This window comes from Rana temporaria, chromosome 2, assembly GCF_905171775.1.
Source record: "Rana temporaria chromosome 2, aRanTem1.1, whole genome shotgun sequence".
Lineage (NCBI taxonomy): Eukaryota > Metazoa > Chordata > Amphibia > Anura > Ranidae > Rana > Rana temporaria.
In genome coordinates this window covers 391,982,616-392,000,554 of record NC_053490.1, presented here as the reverse complement: position 1 = coordinate 392,000,554, position 17,939 = coordinate 391,982,616, and the positions used below count along the sequence as shown (strand labels likewise).

Below are 17,939 nucleotides of genomic sequence, written 5' to 3'. Positions count from 1 at the left end.
GCGGACTCCGGACGCCCAAACTGGCCATCAACTCCGGATGCTCCTGGTGAAAAACACGAATTAGCCGAGGGGCATGCACATTTCTTGAAGGTTCCCATGAGTTGTCTTCTGGAGGGTAGCCCCTCCATTTGATCAGGTATTGGAGTTGTCTCCCCTTTTTTCTACAGCTCAAAATGGCCTCGACCTCAAACTCCTCTTCTCCATCAATCTCCACTGGTGGTGCAGGAATAGCTGCCCTTCCCTGAAAAGGGTCCGGGATGGTAGGTTTTAGGAGGGAGGCATGAAAAACCGGGTGGATTCTATAAGAGTTGGGTAATGAAAGTTCAAAAGCTACTTCGTTGATCTTGCGTTTGATTCTAAACGGGCCAATGAATCTCGGACCTAGCTTCCGGGCAGGAACTGGCAACTTCAAATTAGCCGCGGAGAGCCAGACCTCTTCCCCAATTTCAAAAGAGGGACAGTCCTTCCTTCCCTTATCATAGAATTTCTTATAATCCTCTTGGGCTTGCTGCATTACATCCCTGAGTTTCCGAAAGTTAGACTGTAAGGTGGTTATACGTTCCTGGGCAGCTGGGACAGGTATCTCCGGGAGAGGGTCTGGCAGGAAGGCCGGGTGAAAACCGCAATTAGCCCAAAAGGGTGTTTGGTTGGTGGTAGTGTGAACAGAATTATTGTAGGCAAACTCCGCAGTGGGCAATAGAGATGACCAATCATCTTGGGAGGCAGAACAAAAACATCTGAGGTATTGTTCAAGAGTTTGGTTCGTCCTTTCCGTTTGCCCGTTGCTTTGCGGGTGGTAGGCCGATGACAAACATGTTTTGACTTCCAGGGATCTGAAAAGCTCTCTCCAAAATTTAGAGGTAAATTGGACCCCTCTGTCTGAGACAATGGTTTTGGGGACCCCGTGAAGCCTAACGATTTCTTTGAAGAAAATTTTCGCCGTTTCGGCAGCAGAAGGGGTTCCAACCATGGGTAGAAAATGTGCCATTTTAGACAGGCGATCCACGACTACCAGGATTGTCGTGAAGCCCTCCGATGGAGGTAAATCTACGATGAAATCTAGAGCAATATCAGCCCACGGACGTTCTGGAACTGGCAGAGGCTTAAGTAACCCCCAGGTCTTGGTTTTAGGACCCTTGTTGCGTTGACAGATTGCACATGAAGAAATGTAAGTTTTACAGTCTTGTTTCCATTTTGGCCACCAAAAATAACGGGAAAGTAGTTCAGAGGTCTTCCTTGCCCCAAAATGACCGGCTAACTTACGGTCGTGGAAGGTGCTCAGAACTGATTGCCTGATCTCGGTGGGAACGTAGATCCTGTCTTGAAGCCAAAATAAGCCATCGCGCTCCTTTAGTGACGATGATACTGGGTCCGAGATTTGTCTGGATGCAATTTTGATGGAATTTAACAGATCAGTTTCAGAAACCAAGAGAAAATTCCGGGAAGGCAGGATGGTACTTGGTTCCGCTGTGCAAGGAGTCTCTGGGAACATCCTGGAAAGTGCGTCCGCCTTTCCATTTTTCGAACCAGGCCTATAAGTAATATGGAAATTAAATCGTAAAAAAAAAAGAGCCCATCGAGCTTGTCTAGGTCTCAAACGTTTTGCGGAGCGCAAGTACTCGAGATTTTTATGGTCCGTAAAAATTATAATCGGGTGAATTGCTCCTTCTAACAAGTACCTCCACTCCTCGAGGGCAAATTTGATAGCGAGGAGTTCTCTGTCCCCTACGTCATAATTCTTCTCTGGAGTTGTTAGTTTCCTGGAGGCAAAGGCCACGGGATGGAGTAGGGACTTTAACCCTTGCCTTTGTGAAAGAATGGCTCCTAGGGCTGTCTCAGAGGCATCCACTTCCAAAGTAAAGGGCAACTTTGGATCAGGGTGCCGTAAGACAGGTGCTGAAGAAAAAATCTTTTTTAGTTTCTCAAAAGCTTCCTGAGCCTCCTGCGACCAGTGAAAATGGCTGCCTTGGTGGGTAAGTTTGGTGATAGGAATCACGATGGCAGAAAACCCGACGATAAATCGCCGGTAGAAATTGGCGAAGCCAATAAACCGCTGCACTGCCTTCTTATCCACTGGTGTCGGCCAGTCTAAGATGGCTTTGATCTTCTGGGGATCCATGGCGACCCCGCCGGTAGAGATGACAAAACCTAGAAACTGTATCGTCGTTCTTTCAAATTCGCATTTTTCGGCTTTCAAAAATAATTTGTGTTTCCTGAGGATAGTAAGAACTTTCTTGACGTGGTGCCTATGAAGCTCAAGAGAAGGGGAAAAAATGAGGATGTCGTCCAGGTATACAACTAAAAAATCGTCCAAATACTCACGAAAGATATCATTGACCAGATGTTGAAAGGTGGCCGGGGCATTGCAGAGCCCGAATGGCATGACGAGATATTCAAAATGACCGAACCGTGACCTGAAGGCGGTCTTCCATTCATCCCCGACTCGGATTCTAACAAGATTGTAGGCACCCCTCAGATCCAATTTGGAAAACACCTGGGCATCTCGAAATCTCTGAAAAAGCTCTGGTATGAGAGGCAACGGGTACCTATTTTTGATGGTGATCCGGTTAAGTTCTCTGTAGTCGATACAGGGTCGTAACGAGCCGTCTTTCTTTTGAACGAAAAAGATACCTGCCCCCGCTGGAGAAGAAGAAGGTCGGATAAAGTTATTTTGTAAGTTTTCGTCGATGTATTCCTTAAGAGCCGCAAGCTCGGTTTCAGATAACGGGAAGATGCGGCCGAAAGGTATTTCAGAGCCAGGTAAGAGATCAATCGGGCAATCATAAGGCCGATGGGGAGGGAGAGAGTCAGCCTGCTGTTTATCAAAAACGTCTTTAAATTCATGGTAAACAGAGGGGACGTGAGGTGGAAGTTCAGGTGAGGTTACCACAGTTGAACAGGTGGCTACCGTGGGTGCGCAGCAGTTTTGGGCACAAAAGGAAGATGTAAAGTTGACCTCTTTCTTCAGCCAATCGATGCAAGGTTGATGTGTTTGCAACCAGGGAAGTCCTAAAATAATAGGAAAAAGCGGTGAAGGAATGAGATCTAGTCGTAGAAATTCCTGATGACCTGAATCGGTAATGGCTAGAAGAGGCACAGTTTCCTGTGAGACTAGTCCCGATTTAGGAAGAGAGCCATCGGCCAAATGTATTTGCAGGCATTGATCCTTATTGCGAAGGGGTATGTGGAGTTTAAGGGCTAAATTGGAGTCCAGAAAATTACTGCATGCACCTGAATCAAGGATGGCCGGGAGGCGGATGGTCTTTTCCGGTAGCTGTAAAGAGACGAAGAGTACAAGATGAGTTTGAGAACTATTTGAGACATGAAGGTTGAAAACGGGTTGAATCGGGAACTTACTCGGTCTTATGGGGCAGGTGCGAAGAAAATGACCGGTGGCACCGCAATACAGACACAAGTTATTCTGGCGTCTACGCAGTCTTTCCTCACTGGTGAGAGGGGTTCGAACCAGTCCGAGTTGCATGGGTTCCGGGTCTGGAAGACTGCCGTGTTGAGGAGCCACAGGAGGGGATGCAGCTGGAACTACCCTGGGTGGAACCCAAGCAGGGCGTGAAGTCTGGAAGCGCTCAGTGCGTCGTTCTCGTAAACGTCGGTCCAGCTGGGTGGCGGACTGGATCAAGGCCTCTAACGAAGCGGGAGCCTCGGTTCTTGCCAACTCATCCTTGAGAGTTTCTGAGAGTCCCTGGCGGAATTGGTATTTTAGTGCTGCGTCATTCCAGCCGGTGTCAGCTGACCATTTGCGGAATTCCGCGGTATAATCCTCTACCGGACGCCTCCCCTGGGTTAGATTATGGAGGACGGTCTCAGCAGAAGCCATACGCTGCGGGTCATCATATAACTGAGCCATATGATCAAAGAAAGAGTCCAGTGAATCTAGGATCGGACTTCGTTTTTCCATTAGGCTGTGCGCCCAAGCCTGGGGTTCTTCGGACAAGAGGGAAATAACAAATCCAACTTTCACGGCCTCGGAGAAAAAAGTTCTAGGCTGGAGGTCTAAGTATAAAGTACACGCGTTTTTGAACGCCCGGTATTTTCGGCGTTCGCCAGAAAAACGCTCCGGAGGAGGGACCCGAGGTTCCGGGTGGATCAATCCGACAGCTGAACTGGGAATGGACTGTGATGAGGAAGTCCCGACAGCAGATGCAGCAGGTGGGGGTGCTACCCCAGGAGACCCAGTTAACTGTTGTAGACGGCCATCGACTTGGACATATCCCTCCTGAAGTTTCTGCACCGCCTCGGTAAGCGCGGACACCTGCTGGCAAAGTGTCTCGAAAGGTGAACGCACCCTGTCGGTCTCGGACATTTTTTGTTTTCGGCTGGTTTATACTATCAGGAATCAAGTACTCACCGAGACCGAACTGCCGAGGGTGGTTCACCTTTACGACCAAGCGCGCCCGCCCACTGAGTTTTGGAACAGGTGGCGGAAGCACGAGGCGGTACCGGTGCCAGTGGAGAAGCGTTGACCGGTGACGGTTGTAGATGACAGGTGCTTCTGGGTGACTGCAGACGGAAACAGGAACAAACGATACTGAAGCCGGATAACCGGTACTGAAAGAGTCCAAGAAACAAACTGGAAAGTCCGGGGTGCAAGCCAAGGTTCGGGGAGCAGAGAAGACAGCAGATCCGGGTCACAAGCCAAGAGGTTCAAGGGCAGGAGAAACAACAACAGAGTCCAGGTCACAAGCCGAGGTCGGGGTCAGAAGAGTTCAATAGAGTGGTGAAGCAATCCGAAGTCAGGTTCCAGGTGAGAGGTGAGTCGGACGGAATTCCAACAGGAAATGGTTTCCAGAGACACAGGTTCAGGAAGTAGCTGACGATAAACCAGCAATCTGTCTACTGACAGGAGCTGGTTTAAATAGGGCAGTCACGCTGGTGATTGGCCCCGAGAGGTCACATGCGTATGCGCACACGCCTAAAGTGCCCAGTTAGCCGCCGGGAAGCCAATCTACTACGCTGGTGTGTTAAAGGAGGAAGTACAGCGCTTTGGCCCTGACACAGGGGCAGGTGAACTGAAGGGAAGCCACCCCTCCTTTAAAGGTACAAGAGCACACCAAGCACCCAGCATATAGCACAATGGCTGCAAAGGTGTTGGTGCACTGATGGACCAATATAAACACCACAGGTGAAGCATAAACATGTCCACTGCCCCCGTCTATAGCTGGCCATAACAGTAAGTAGCATTGGAAGGCTAAAGCAGATAACAACAAAAACCTGGGGAATGCCCAGGGAAAAACCAAGCCTACTTACCGACCAGCTTGCAGAAAACCAATTAACCTGTCTACAGTATGCGTTAAAAACAGGGGTTCAGTCCGCACGCATTTGCAAACGCATGCGTGAGCCACAGAGCCGCGCCAAGGCACCCTGTAATATCTGTGGTCCTAACACTAAACAATGAGCGTCCCCACAGTGGAGGCACATGCATAAAATCCCATATACCCAATTCTATACCCACAGTTGATCCAGAGGAAGGCAAAAAACGCCAGCAGAGCATGATCCAATTTGCTACAGCAGGGGAAAAAATCCCTTCCTGATCCCCCGAGAGGCAATCGGATTTTCCCTGGATCAACTTTACCTATAAATGTTAGTACTCAGTTATATTATGTACATTTAGGAAAGTATCCAGGCCTTTCTTAAAGCAATCTGCTGAGCTGGCCAGAACCACCTCTGGAGGGAGTCTGTTCCACATTTTCACAGCTCTTACTGTGAAGAAACCTTTCCATATTTGGAGATTAAATCTTTTTTCCTCTAGACATACAGAGTTCCCCCTTCTCTTTTGTGTTGACCGTAAAGTGAATAATTCAACACCAAGTTCACTATATGGACCCCTTATATATTTGTACATGTTGGTCATATCCCCCCTTATTCTCCTCTTCTCAACAGTGAATAAATGTAGTTCCTCTAATCTTTCCTCATAGCTAAGTTCCTCCATGCCTCTTATCAGTTTGATTGCCCTTCTCTGCACTTTCTCCAGTTCCCCGATATCCTTTTTAAGAACTGGTGCCCAAAACTGAACTGCATATTCCAGATGAGGTCTTACTAATGATTTGATCAGAGGCAAAATGATATCTCTCTCTCCTGGAGTCCATACCTCTCTTAATACAAGAAAGGATTTTGCTCACTTTGGAAACCGCAGCTTGGCATTGCATGCCATTATTGAGCTTATGATCTACCAAAAACCCCCAGATCCTTCTCCACTATGGATTTCCCCAGTTGTACTCCCCCTAGTATGTATGATGCATGCATTGCATAATGAACAAAATACACTACCCTTTTAACGTATAAGTTCTAAACCACCTTTTCACCTAAAAAAAATACTGCTATGCAACAAAATAATTATTCTGTAATCTACAAATGAGTGACCTCTAAACAATAAGAAAATATATCATATTAAGGGATCAAAACTTGAAAAAGGTCAAAGTCAAGGTAAAACTCTTTAAAAAATGATGTTATACTAGTATCCAGTAAATTCCTGCAATCAGTACCAGGACAAGTTGCTCTGACATTCAAAGAAACAATGCCAAAGTGCAATTAGACAGATAAATCTTACGTATCCACTTGTACAGTAGGATCTCCATAGGGTGGAGAAATGACAGTCACTGTCTACCGATCCTAGGATTTCCACTTTCTACTCTAAGCACAACTAAACAGAATATAGGAGGTTCTGTGATGTGGTTAAACCAGAGTGATTTATAAGAAGCATGCAAAAATATAGCCAGATTTCCACCTATTTGTTCTTCCATCACACAAGTTCATTACAAAACATTTTTATTTGACATTACAAAAGAAAGCAAATGCAGATTTAAAATATTTACATACAAATAATTAAAAAAAAATTTCAAAATAGGCTAAATGTTGTATTAAAAAAAAACACTAAATGTAATGTGCTCCATATACAGGTAGTACAAAAGCAACTTAACATGTAGATAAGGTACAGATAGAGATTGGCGTTTAATATTAACAGTGGCAAGGTACTTATACAATATTTAGCTTTGACAATATGAAGACGAACACAAATGGGCATGTTTTGTTTTACCGTTTGGGCCTGTACAACTAAAACGAGGATAAACTTACATATAGGAAAAATGTAAAGCATGATTTGCATGCTTAGATTGTGTACTTAGCAAGTGCATTTGCACTCATTTTCCCCATGGCTTAGTAAAAGTGATGAAACTTTGCTTTTTTCCAGCATCCAATCATGTGCAAGGAAAATTTCATTTTTTTTTTCTATTTTCCTTGCACTCGTTTGGATATTTTTTACAAAGAGAAGCTTCGCCACATTCACTTAGCTCTGGGCAAAATGAGTACAACTGCACTTGCAAGGTGCACAGTCTATTTGTCTTTAGTAAATCAACTCCATTGGATGTTCTGCTGTGCAAGGATAGGCTAGAAATGTGGTGTGTGGCAAGCAGAGTACAATTCCTGTCCTTTTTTCAAAAAAGTGGAAGCCAGAAAGTAAGATAAGTGGGCATGGTTAAAAGGATACACAGCACAGACCTCACATTAAAGGTTTAGGTAAGCTGAGAGCAGAACTCCACTGATTGCACAGGAAAACCTGTGCAGTCAGTTTGATGGCTGAAACCTGCACAGTGCAGATAATAATTTGGTAGCACCCCCAGCTGAACCCCTTCCACCCATGGTGTCTCCTCTACTTTTGCTTTAGCCCTGCCCTGTTGGCAACACATGCCACGCGCACTACACGGGTGGCCCCGCCCTCAGCTATTTAAGAGCTGTCACAGTAGGTCTCGCGTCATTCAGCAGGCGTCCATGGAGGCGGAATCGATCGTGGTGGCGTGTTTTTCCATATCACGGGTTGTAGAAAGAGCACATCGTTGGAATTTATCCCAAAGTGCCTGGTAATGGACTGGGGGGGAACTCATGCCGTTTTTTTTTCAATTACTTTTATCTGTATTATTGGGACCCGACAATTCATTATAGCCGCGAGTAGTTTTAAATTACTTTCTTTTTCCTTTAGAAATTTCATTTTGTGCAGGGACTGTTCTAAACACGGAAAAAATGTGCCACTTTACAGGCATACTATAGACACCCCCCAGGTATGAAATTTAAAGGAATATTTCACTTTTATTATTTCACTTTTAGCATTATTAAAATCACTGTTCCCAAAAAAACTGTAGTTTTTACAACTTTTTTTGCATTGATACATGTCCCCTGGGGCAGGACCCAGATCCCCAAACACTTTTTATAACAATAACTTGCATATTAACCTTTAAAATTAGCAATTTTGATTTCTCCCATAGACTTTTAAAGGGTTTTCCGCTGCCTTCGAATTTGCCACGAACACCCCAAATTGTTCACTATTTGACGAACAGGCGAACACCCGAAGTTCGAGATGAACTTACGTTTCGACTCGAACATCGGGCTCATCCCTATATAAGGGAGCTGTTTCACCTGCCAAGTTATTTGTTTCCATACAGTCCTGTGATTTACACAACTTAGTCACACAGCAAAGCTCTCTCTGGCAGGGCAAGAGACCTATTTATTCTCTGATGCAGTTCAGTAACCCTTGCAGGCCTTGTCCCTCCCTGTTATGGTGCAGGTGACAAGGGCTTGCCCAGGGTGCAGAATTTAAGTACCAGTTGGTCTTTACAAAAGATAATGACTAGGAACCACAGTGCCCTTTGTTTTTTTTGTATTTGTTTTGCTTAACTGGTATCTTTTGAACATGTTGGTGCTTAAACACCCTCTAGGTCATTCCCAGTGTCATTAACATGTACTCTTGGTAAACCAGGACTGAACTGTATGAAAAAGGAAATCCTGAGCTCTAGTAGCGCTGAGAGAGCTAGAACAAGGCTTGTAAAGAGCAATGCCGGAAAAGAGCGGGACAAAGTTGTAACACTCCCCCAGCCTCTTAACGGACAGTGAAATAAGAAGCAGCAGACTCTTTCCTCCTATCATGCTCCATGCATTGCAGCACAACCAATTGTGCTGCCCCCAATTGGGTCTCTGCTGTACAGGGAACTGTAAGAAACCGATACCCACTCAAATTCAGGCACTTACAATGCTTGCATTTAAAAATATAAATATATTCACAACTGTATTAATTTCAGGCTGCATTAATCAGTGCCTTTTTATATGTGCCTGGAGTTCAGCTTTAAAGCAAAACAGTCACTGTAATGCCGCATACACACCATCACTTTATGTGATGAAAAAAAAAAACATTTTCTGTGAAGTAAAAAATGACGTTTTTGAAACTTCAATTTTCAAAGACGAAGTTGCCTACACACCATCGTTTTTCTCACAATGTTCTAGCAAAGCGAGGTTACGTTCACCACGTTTTTCCATTGAAGCTCGCTTCATAAGTAGCTTCTGGGCATGCGCGGGTGAAAAAACGTCGTTTTAAACAACGTTTTTTGCTACACACAGTCAATTTCTGTGAAGTAAAAAATGACGTTTTGAAAAACGACACATAAAATTGAAGCATGCTTCAATTTTTTTTTGTCGTTTTTCACAAGACATAAAACAACGTTTTCCCCCACACACGGTCATTTAAAGTGACGTTTTTAAAAACGTAATTTTTTTTCATCACATAAAGTGATGGTGTGTACGCGGCATAACAGTCAGACATGCCTTTATGTTTTGCTCAGGACAGTTTCTTTAAGGAGTTCAGGTAATTTGCGTATTAGTAGCCTACCCACAAAATTGAACAAAGTATAGTGTAGTTTTGTACAATGAACCTAAATATTAACCATCAGCCCATCAAATATTTCCCTATAAAAAGCAAATATATAGTTAGCTGTTTTTTCTACAAACACTATGTGAAAAAAATGACATTGTTCTTTTGCATAAAACAAGTATTGCTGAAAAAGTATGTTACCTGGAAGATTATTACTTATATTTATAGACTGTGTCATCTTGGTATGAAAATGTGAAGACCCAGCCTCAGTCTAAGTCAATCCTGCAATAAAAGAAAACACATAAAATAAACTAAAGCAGCAGATTGAATAAAATCTTTTTTTTTTTTTTTTTTATTCATTTTACATGTGCAAGTTGTTACTTCATTATTCTATTTCATTGCTCTAAATCTAGCTAGCTACTGTTTCCTTCTTTTTAAAGGCAAAACTTGAGTACAATCTACATTTCTTCTTAATAATGAGACTAATGTGTATAAATTAGGGTTGTCCCGATACCGATACCAGTATCGGTATCGGGACCGATACCGAGTATTTGCGGGAGTATTCGTACTCCCGCAAATACCCCCGATACTGAAATAGAATACTTGTTCCTCCCCCGCCGTCGCCGCAAACCGCAAAGCCGCCGCCGTTAATCAGCGTGCGGGGAACATTACAGCTTTCGTTTGAATAGCTGTATCCCCGCCGCGTATAGACACTCCCCCTTGCGCGGGATTGGACGGATGATCTGTCCAATCCCGCGCAAGGGGGAGTGTCTATACGCGGCGGGGATACAGCTATTCAAACGAAAGCTGTAATGTTCCCCGCACGCTGATTAACGGCGGCACGTGTGGCATCATCAAGGTATGTAGGACATGGCTGCATTATGTGGGGGACATGGCTGCATTATGTGGGGGACATGGCTGGAATATGTGGGGGACATGGCTGGAATATGTGGGGGACATGGCTGGAATATGTGGGGGACATGGCTGCAATATGTGGGGGACATGGCTGCATTATTTGGGGGACATGGCTGCATTATGTGGGGGACATGGCTGCATTATGTGGGGGACATGGCTGGAATATGTGGGGGACATGGCTGGAATATGTGGGGGACATGGCTGGAATATGTGGGGGACATGGCTGCATATGGGGGGGACATGGCTGCATATGGGGGGGACATGGCTGAATTTGGGGACACATTTAAAAAAAGTATCGGTATTCGGTATCGGCGAGTACATAAAAAAAAGTATCGGTACTTGTACTCAGTCCTAAAAAAGTGGTATCGGGACAACCCTAGTATAAATAAATGTAATTTAATGGGGAGTTGTTTTCAGAGCTTACCCTACCCATCTTAGGCTAATTTTCCCCTTATCACTATATCAAAGATCCAGAGGCAACGCCTACTCTACCCGATCTGCAAAATGACCTTAAACTTCAGCGACAATTCCCCAATGTCGTTTTGGACTTTAGATACATTTTGGGCACTGACTTGTGCAATAAGAAATTATACACTGACTTTTTTTTAATAATATTATTTCTTGCAAAAGCTTTTTTCTATTAAAATGTATGCAACTGCACATATTCAGCAATGAAAAAAACTATTATTTAAACAACATGCATGCCAGTTACATTCAAAACGTTGAAACACATACTTACTACTTAAAAGAGAGGTACAGTAAAACCTTAGTTTGAGAGTAACTTGGTTGGAGAGCGTTTTGCAAGACAAGCAACATTTGTAAATACATGTTGACTTGATATACAAGCGATGTCTTGATATACAAGTAGCCTCATGTGACAACTGAGCATAAAAGGGAAGAGGAGCGCCTCTAAGTGAAGCAATATGGTCACATTTAATGAAGGTACAACACGATCGGTTCATCCGATGAAAACGGTCTGATGGATTTTTTCATCAGATATCCGATGAAGCCAGATTTCATCAGTCTTGCCTACACACCATCAGTTAAAAAACCGATCGTGTCAGAATGCGGTGACATAAAACACAACGAGCTGAGAAAAATGAAGTTCAATGCTACCGAGTATGCGTCGACTTGATTCTGAGCATGCGTTGATTTTTAACCGATGGATTTCCCCACAGACGATTGTTTTTTTCTATCGTTTTTTTAACCATCAGATAATTTTAAAACAGGTTCTACGTTTTTTCACCGATGGGGGAAAAAACGATTGGGCCCACACACGATCGGTTCGTCTGATGAAAACTGTCCATCAGACCGTTTTCATCACACGAACCGATCGTGTGTACGTGGCATTAGAGGTGCCTCTCTTCTCTTTTATACTCAGTAGTTCCTGCTAGATTTTGCTTCTAATCCCCTTGTGGAGGCTTCCATTTGTGGATGGACATTTTATGGTTACACAACCTATCACATTGCTATAATCTTTTTATATGGACTATAAAACGAAGGACTTATGAATAAATGGGTGTGGAATGAATCATTTGAGTTTCCATTATTTCTAATGGGGAAATTCGCTTTGATATACAAGTGCTTTGGATTACAAGCATGTTTTTGGAACAATGGGCTAAAGTCTGCTGATGTCAAGACCCGCTCCAGTCTCTGACAATAATTTTGGGATCCACCTAGATTCCTGACCAGCAGCAGGTTGGCCTCTCAGCCACTCCCACCCCTCCACAGCCTGGCATTCCAGCAAGCACTGGAGGATCAGAGCAGAAAGCAGTGATTTACAGTCATCCCTCTCTGCTCAGTGCAGACCGAGAGCGGAGCGATCAGCAATCATGTGATCGCTCAGTTCTCGGGCTTAGCGTCAGTAGGGGAAAGCTGCCATATCAGACCAATGTTTCATCAGGTAGGTAAGTATGTATATAATTTGTTTTACAATTCCACACTAATCTACTACCAAGTGAATCAAGAATTTAAAGCGGTGGTTCACCCTCCTTAACAACAGTATAGCATTAAATTTGGCATAGTAGCGCGAGCTACAGTATGCCTGTCTGTATTTTTTTATCCCCGTAATCACAGTGCTATTGTACATTGAAGATTCCGTCTGCCGCGGGGAATGGGCGTTCCTATGGAGAGGGAGGATGATTGACGGCCGGCTCTGGCACGTCACGCTCCCTGAAGACAGCCGGAGTAGGTCTCGGCTCTTCACGGCGCCTGCGCACAGGCTATGCGCAGGCGACGTGAAGAGCCAAGCCTATTTCGGCTATTTCCGGAGAAGTGTGACGTGCCAGGGCCGGCCGTCAATCACCTTCTCTCTCCATAGGAACGCCCATTCCCCGGAATCTTCAATGTACAATAGCACTGTGAGTACGGGGATAAAAAAATACAGACAGGCATACTGTAGCTCGCGCTACTATGCCGAATTTAATGCTAGAGGAAAAATTTTTTTTTTTTTTTTTTTTATATAGGGTGAACCCCCGCTTTAAGGAAATAAAGAACATCTACTTCTGTGTTGTTTTTGGGAAAGAGACACTACTTGTTTATTTATGTTGGAAATATATATATTGCCATTTTTTTATTTTTTATTTTTGGAGGACTAGAACCTTTGTGATTTGTAGAGTAGATTGCATAGCTGGATAGTTTACCTATGCCGGTGATTTGCATCTAGATTACTTTTACATTACACTTAAATTTATTTGTATTGACTAAAAAAAGAATTTATTTATGGCATGTTTTATGAAAAGCTCATGTAAGTGCATTTCATAACACATTTTTCTTATAGGCAAACCGTGGGCCAAATTCTCAAAAGAGATACGCAGACTTAACTGCTGTTCAGCCTGCGTATCCCTGTGCCTAACTTTGGAAACGATTCTCAAAAGGCTTTTTCCAAAGTTAGGCAGAAAATCTGACATGTGTAAGACACTTACACGGTCAGATTTTAGGATGCAGTACCGCATCCGCCACTGGGGGCATTTCTCATTGAAATGCAGCTTTGCGTATGCAAATGAGGACTTAAGCAGATTTTCAAAGCATTTCATCACTGTGATTTCTGCTTAAGTTCCGAATTTGCCGGCGCAAAACTAGGGCTGGTTTTATAATGTGGAAAGTTAGCCAAACCTTGTAAAGGCCCATTCCAGCGACGGCATTTGGTATGCATTCCTGAGGGAGAACTCCACGGCAATTTTTAAATTCCAAACCGGCATGGGTTCCCCCCCAGGAGCATACCAGGCCCTTAGGTCTGGTATGGGTTGTAAGGAGACCCCCCCACGCCGAAAAATTGACGTAGGGGGTCCCCCTACAATCCATACCAGACCCGTATCCAAAGCACGCTACCCGGCCGGTCAGGAATGGGAGTGGGGACGAGCGAGCGTCCCCCCCCTCCTGAGCCGTGCCAGGCCGCATGCCCTCAACATGGGGGGGTTGGGTGCTCTGGGGCAGGGGGGCGCACTGCGGGCCCCCCCACCCCAGAGCACCCTGTCCCCATGTTGATGAGGACAGGACCTCTTCCCGACAACCCTTGCCATTGGTTGTCGGGGTCTGCGGGCGGGGCTTATGGAAATCTGGGAGTCCCCTTTAATAAGGGGGCCCCCAGATACCGGCCCCCCACCCTAAGTGAATGGATATGGGGTACATCGTACCCCTATCCATTCACCTGGAGGCAAAAAGTAAAATTTAGTAAACACACAACACAAGGCTTTTTAAAATAATTTATTATTCTGCTCCGGATGCCCCCCCTGTCTTCTTTACTAGCTCTATTACCAGGGGGGGCTTCTTCTTCCACTCTCCGGGGGTCTTCTCCGCTCTCCGGGGGGGGTTTCTTCTTCCGCTCTCCGGGGGGGGCTTCTCCGGACTCCGGGGGGCTTCTTCCATCTTCTCCCCTCTTCCGCTGTTGACTCGGCGAACCCCGGTTCTTCTGCAGCTCTCCGGTGCCTTCTTCTTCAGCGCTGGCTGCCTGCTATGTTTGTGTGTTAGCTCGATTTCAAACAGGCAGCCGGCGCGGTCTTCTGTGACGCCAGGGTCTTCTGGTCTTCTCCCCTCTTCCGATGTTGCCTCGTCGCCTGTTGTCGCTGTAATGATGGAAGCGCGCCTTGCATCACATTTATATAGGCATCACCGTCCCATCATGCTCCGGCAGGTACCCACGTGGTGGGTGCACGTGGGTAGGCACCCACCACGTGGGTACCTACCGGAGCATGATGGGACGGTGATGCCTATATAAATGTGATGCAAGGCGCGCTTCCATCATTACAGCGACAACAGGCGACGAGGCAACATCGGAAGAGGGGAGAAGACCCTGGCGTCACAGAAGACCGCGCCGGCTGCCTGTTTGAAATCGAGCTAACACACAAACATAGCAGGCAGCCAGCGCTGAAGAAGAAGGCACCGGACAGCTGCAGAAGAACCGGGGTTCGCCGAGTCAACAGCGGAAGAGGGGAGAAGATGGAAGAAGCCCCCCGGAGTCCGGAGAAGCCCCCCCGGAGAGCGGAAGAAGAAACCCCCCCCCGGAGAGCGGAGAAGACCCCCGGAGAGTGGAAGAAGAAGCCCCCCCTGGTAATTGAGCTAATAACGAAGACAGGGGGGGCATCCGGAGCAGAATAATAAATTATTTTAAAAAGCCTTGTGTTGTGTGTTTACTAAATTTAACTTTTTGCCTCCAGGTGAATGGATAGGGGTACGATGTACCCCATATCCATTCACTTAGGGTGGGGGCCGGTATCTGGGGGCCCCCTTATTAAAGGGGACTCCCAGATTCCGATAAGCCCCCGCCCGCAGACCCCGACAACCAATGGCAAGGGTTGTCGGGAAGAGGTCCTGTCCTCATCAACATGGGGACAGGGTGCTCTGGGGTGGGGGGGCCCGCAGTGCGCCCCCCTGCCCCAGAGCACCCAACCCCCCCATGTTGAGGGCATGCGGCCTGGCACGGCTCAGGAGGGGGGGGACGCTCGCTCGTCCCCACTCCCATTCCTGGCCGGCCGGGTAGCGTGCTTTGGATACGGGTCTGGTATGGATTGTAGGGGGACCCCTACGTCAATTTTTCGGCGTGGGGGGGTCTCCTTACAACCCATAACAGACCTAAGGGCCTGGTATGCTCCTGGGGGGGGAACCCATGCCGTTTTTTTCTTTGAAAATTGGCATGGAGTTCTCCCTCTCAGGAATGCATGCTGAGCGACGCTGACATTTTTTTTTATAATTATTTGTTTTCCCGGCGCGTCTTTTTTTTTCACCCGTCGCAACTTTAGTGTCCCGTCGAAATTCTCAAAGCCGACCGGCGTTAATTACGTTCGCGCGCTGCACGTCGGGAAAATTACGTCACACGCATGCGCAGTACGGCCGGCGCGGGAGCGCGCCTCATTTAAATTTAAAACGCCCCCAGGAGAGGAGGACCGCCTTACGACGGCGGCACTTAAGTTACACAGCGTGTAATTTCTACCTAAGTGCTTTGACGATCAGGCACTTAGGTAGAAATTTTAAGTCAGTGTAACTTAACTGCTGAAATTTAAGTTACGCAGACTTTTTGAGAATTTGGCCCCATGTTTTTAAATATGTCAAACACATATCTTAACTTATACAGCAATGCTTTATTTTCAGCATTCCAAGTAACATTTTTTTTTAGAACAGTTATGATTGTTAAACGTATGTATGCGATAATGCGTTGGCATATGACACCATCATCTATAATAATCTCTTGATTGTGGTGTCATAAAACACTGACTCAGCAAAAGATTATACTTCATTTGGAGGGTGGTAATATTACTCATGGGCCTATAAATTGGAATGTTGTGTTATAGTTACTCAAAGCAATCAACTGGTAATCAATTAGCTTTACTTATGCTAAATGTGTGAAATATGAAAACGGGTTGGATGCTATGGAATTACTATATTTTATACATTGGATTACTATATTTTATACATTGCTTTTCACTGATTTATAATTAGACAAGTAAATCTATATTACCTGGAAAAAAGCAAATAACAGCTGAAATTGTATTTATATACGAATGCATACATTTTTATAATAATAATAACAACAATAATGATTATTATTTATTAATGTTTTTATTTTTTTATTTGTGAATTGCAAAATTTGTGGGGTTTTTTTGCCTTTCAATTGTGTTGTTCTAAACTGTCTTCTTTCATGGCTCATTTACTGCCTTTCATCTCTTTTTAATGGTAAAAAATGGGTAACTCATACATTTGCATTGTGGTGACCAACAGAATATTAATAATTGCAACAGCAGAGCAGTAGAATCTAACAAATAGATACAACAGTTAAATACAAAATATGAATGGTTGCCTTTGAAGAAAAAAAAAATACTGGTTGCCTTATAGCAATGTACAATAAAGCTGGATACACACTATACAACTTTTATTGTTTTGATTTCCTTTAGATTTACCTTCAACTATGTAGTGTGAGGGCTTGCCTGATTGCATACAAATTTAAAGTGTTTAGGTATGACCTCATATTTTATACTTTTGGTAAATCTCAAGGAAGCAAATCTAAAGCAAATTGTATAGTGTGTATCCAGCTTTACAAACAGTGAAATCACCAACTTAAAATATTTTGTTATAAAGGTAGCCTGCACATACCTCTTTACAATACTTTGTCTTGTAGAAATACTTAGTTCCAAGTTTTGGATAATCCCAAAAATTTCGACAACATATTCACTGAGCGCTTGAAGCTGAAATGAAACTTGCAATAACATCTGTTGTCACAAGAAACGTATGTGATTTCCTGAGGATAGGCCCACTCTGGGAAACAGCCTTTCCTTTGAAAAACTCTTCATTGTTGTGTGGCTAGATCATAATTCCAGATTGTCAGGAATATTCAGCCAGCTTCCTGACACAAATACATTAGACAGACTGTGCAAATGTCTGCATATCCTAGGAGTGTTTGCTATTAGTCCAATCCCAAACCCTTCTATTCAACTTACTCTACTTATCTTTGAATATCTTTTAAGGTGGGCTTACTAAAATGGCATTTAGACATTCAATGAACTGAGCATTGCACTGTGTTTTTTTATACCCTGCAAGATTTACAAAACTCCCTTGGCCCCCCTCCCGGCGCCACCCTTCCTTTGGAAGAACAATAACTTTCAGCTGGGAAAATCCAATTGGCCAATGGTCCTTTTTCGTAGTATTAATCTAGCACCCCAATATTTCCAAATTCAACAGGATCATTTATCATCTAATGCCGGGTCTCAAACTGGATCTCAAACTGGGTAAATAAAGGAGAGCCGTGCCATTGGCTGGCCACTAGATCAGGGGTCTCAAACTGGGGGCCCTCCAGCTGTTGCATAACTACAAGTCCCTTGAGGCATTGCAAGGCTGACAGTTACAAGCATGGCTCCCACAGGCAGAGACATGATGGGACTTGTAG

At 44.7% G+C, this 17,939-nt stretch overlaps 1 protein-coding gene across 1 annotated transcript in view; it reads right to left on the bottom strand.

Annotated features, from left to right (window-relative positions):
• Positions 1-17,537, bottom strand: part of LOC120927387 (KN motif and ankyrin repeat domain-containing protein 1-like) — a 30,260-nt gene extending 12,723 nt beyond the window's left edge. The window contains exons 1-2 of the mRNA XM_040338025.1: positions 17,150-17,537; positions 9,851-9,931 (exon numbers count right to left, since the gene is read on the bottom strand). Coding sequence (XP_040193959.1) covers positions 9,851-9,887 — 37 coding nt within the window. The 5' untranslated portion in view covers positions 9,888-9,931; positions 17,150-17,537. The remainder of the gene's footprint in view (positions 1-9,850; positions 9,932-17,149) is intronic.
• Between the last annotated feature and the right edge of the window lie 402 nt (positions 17,538-17,939).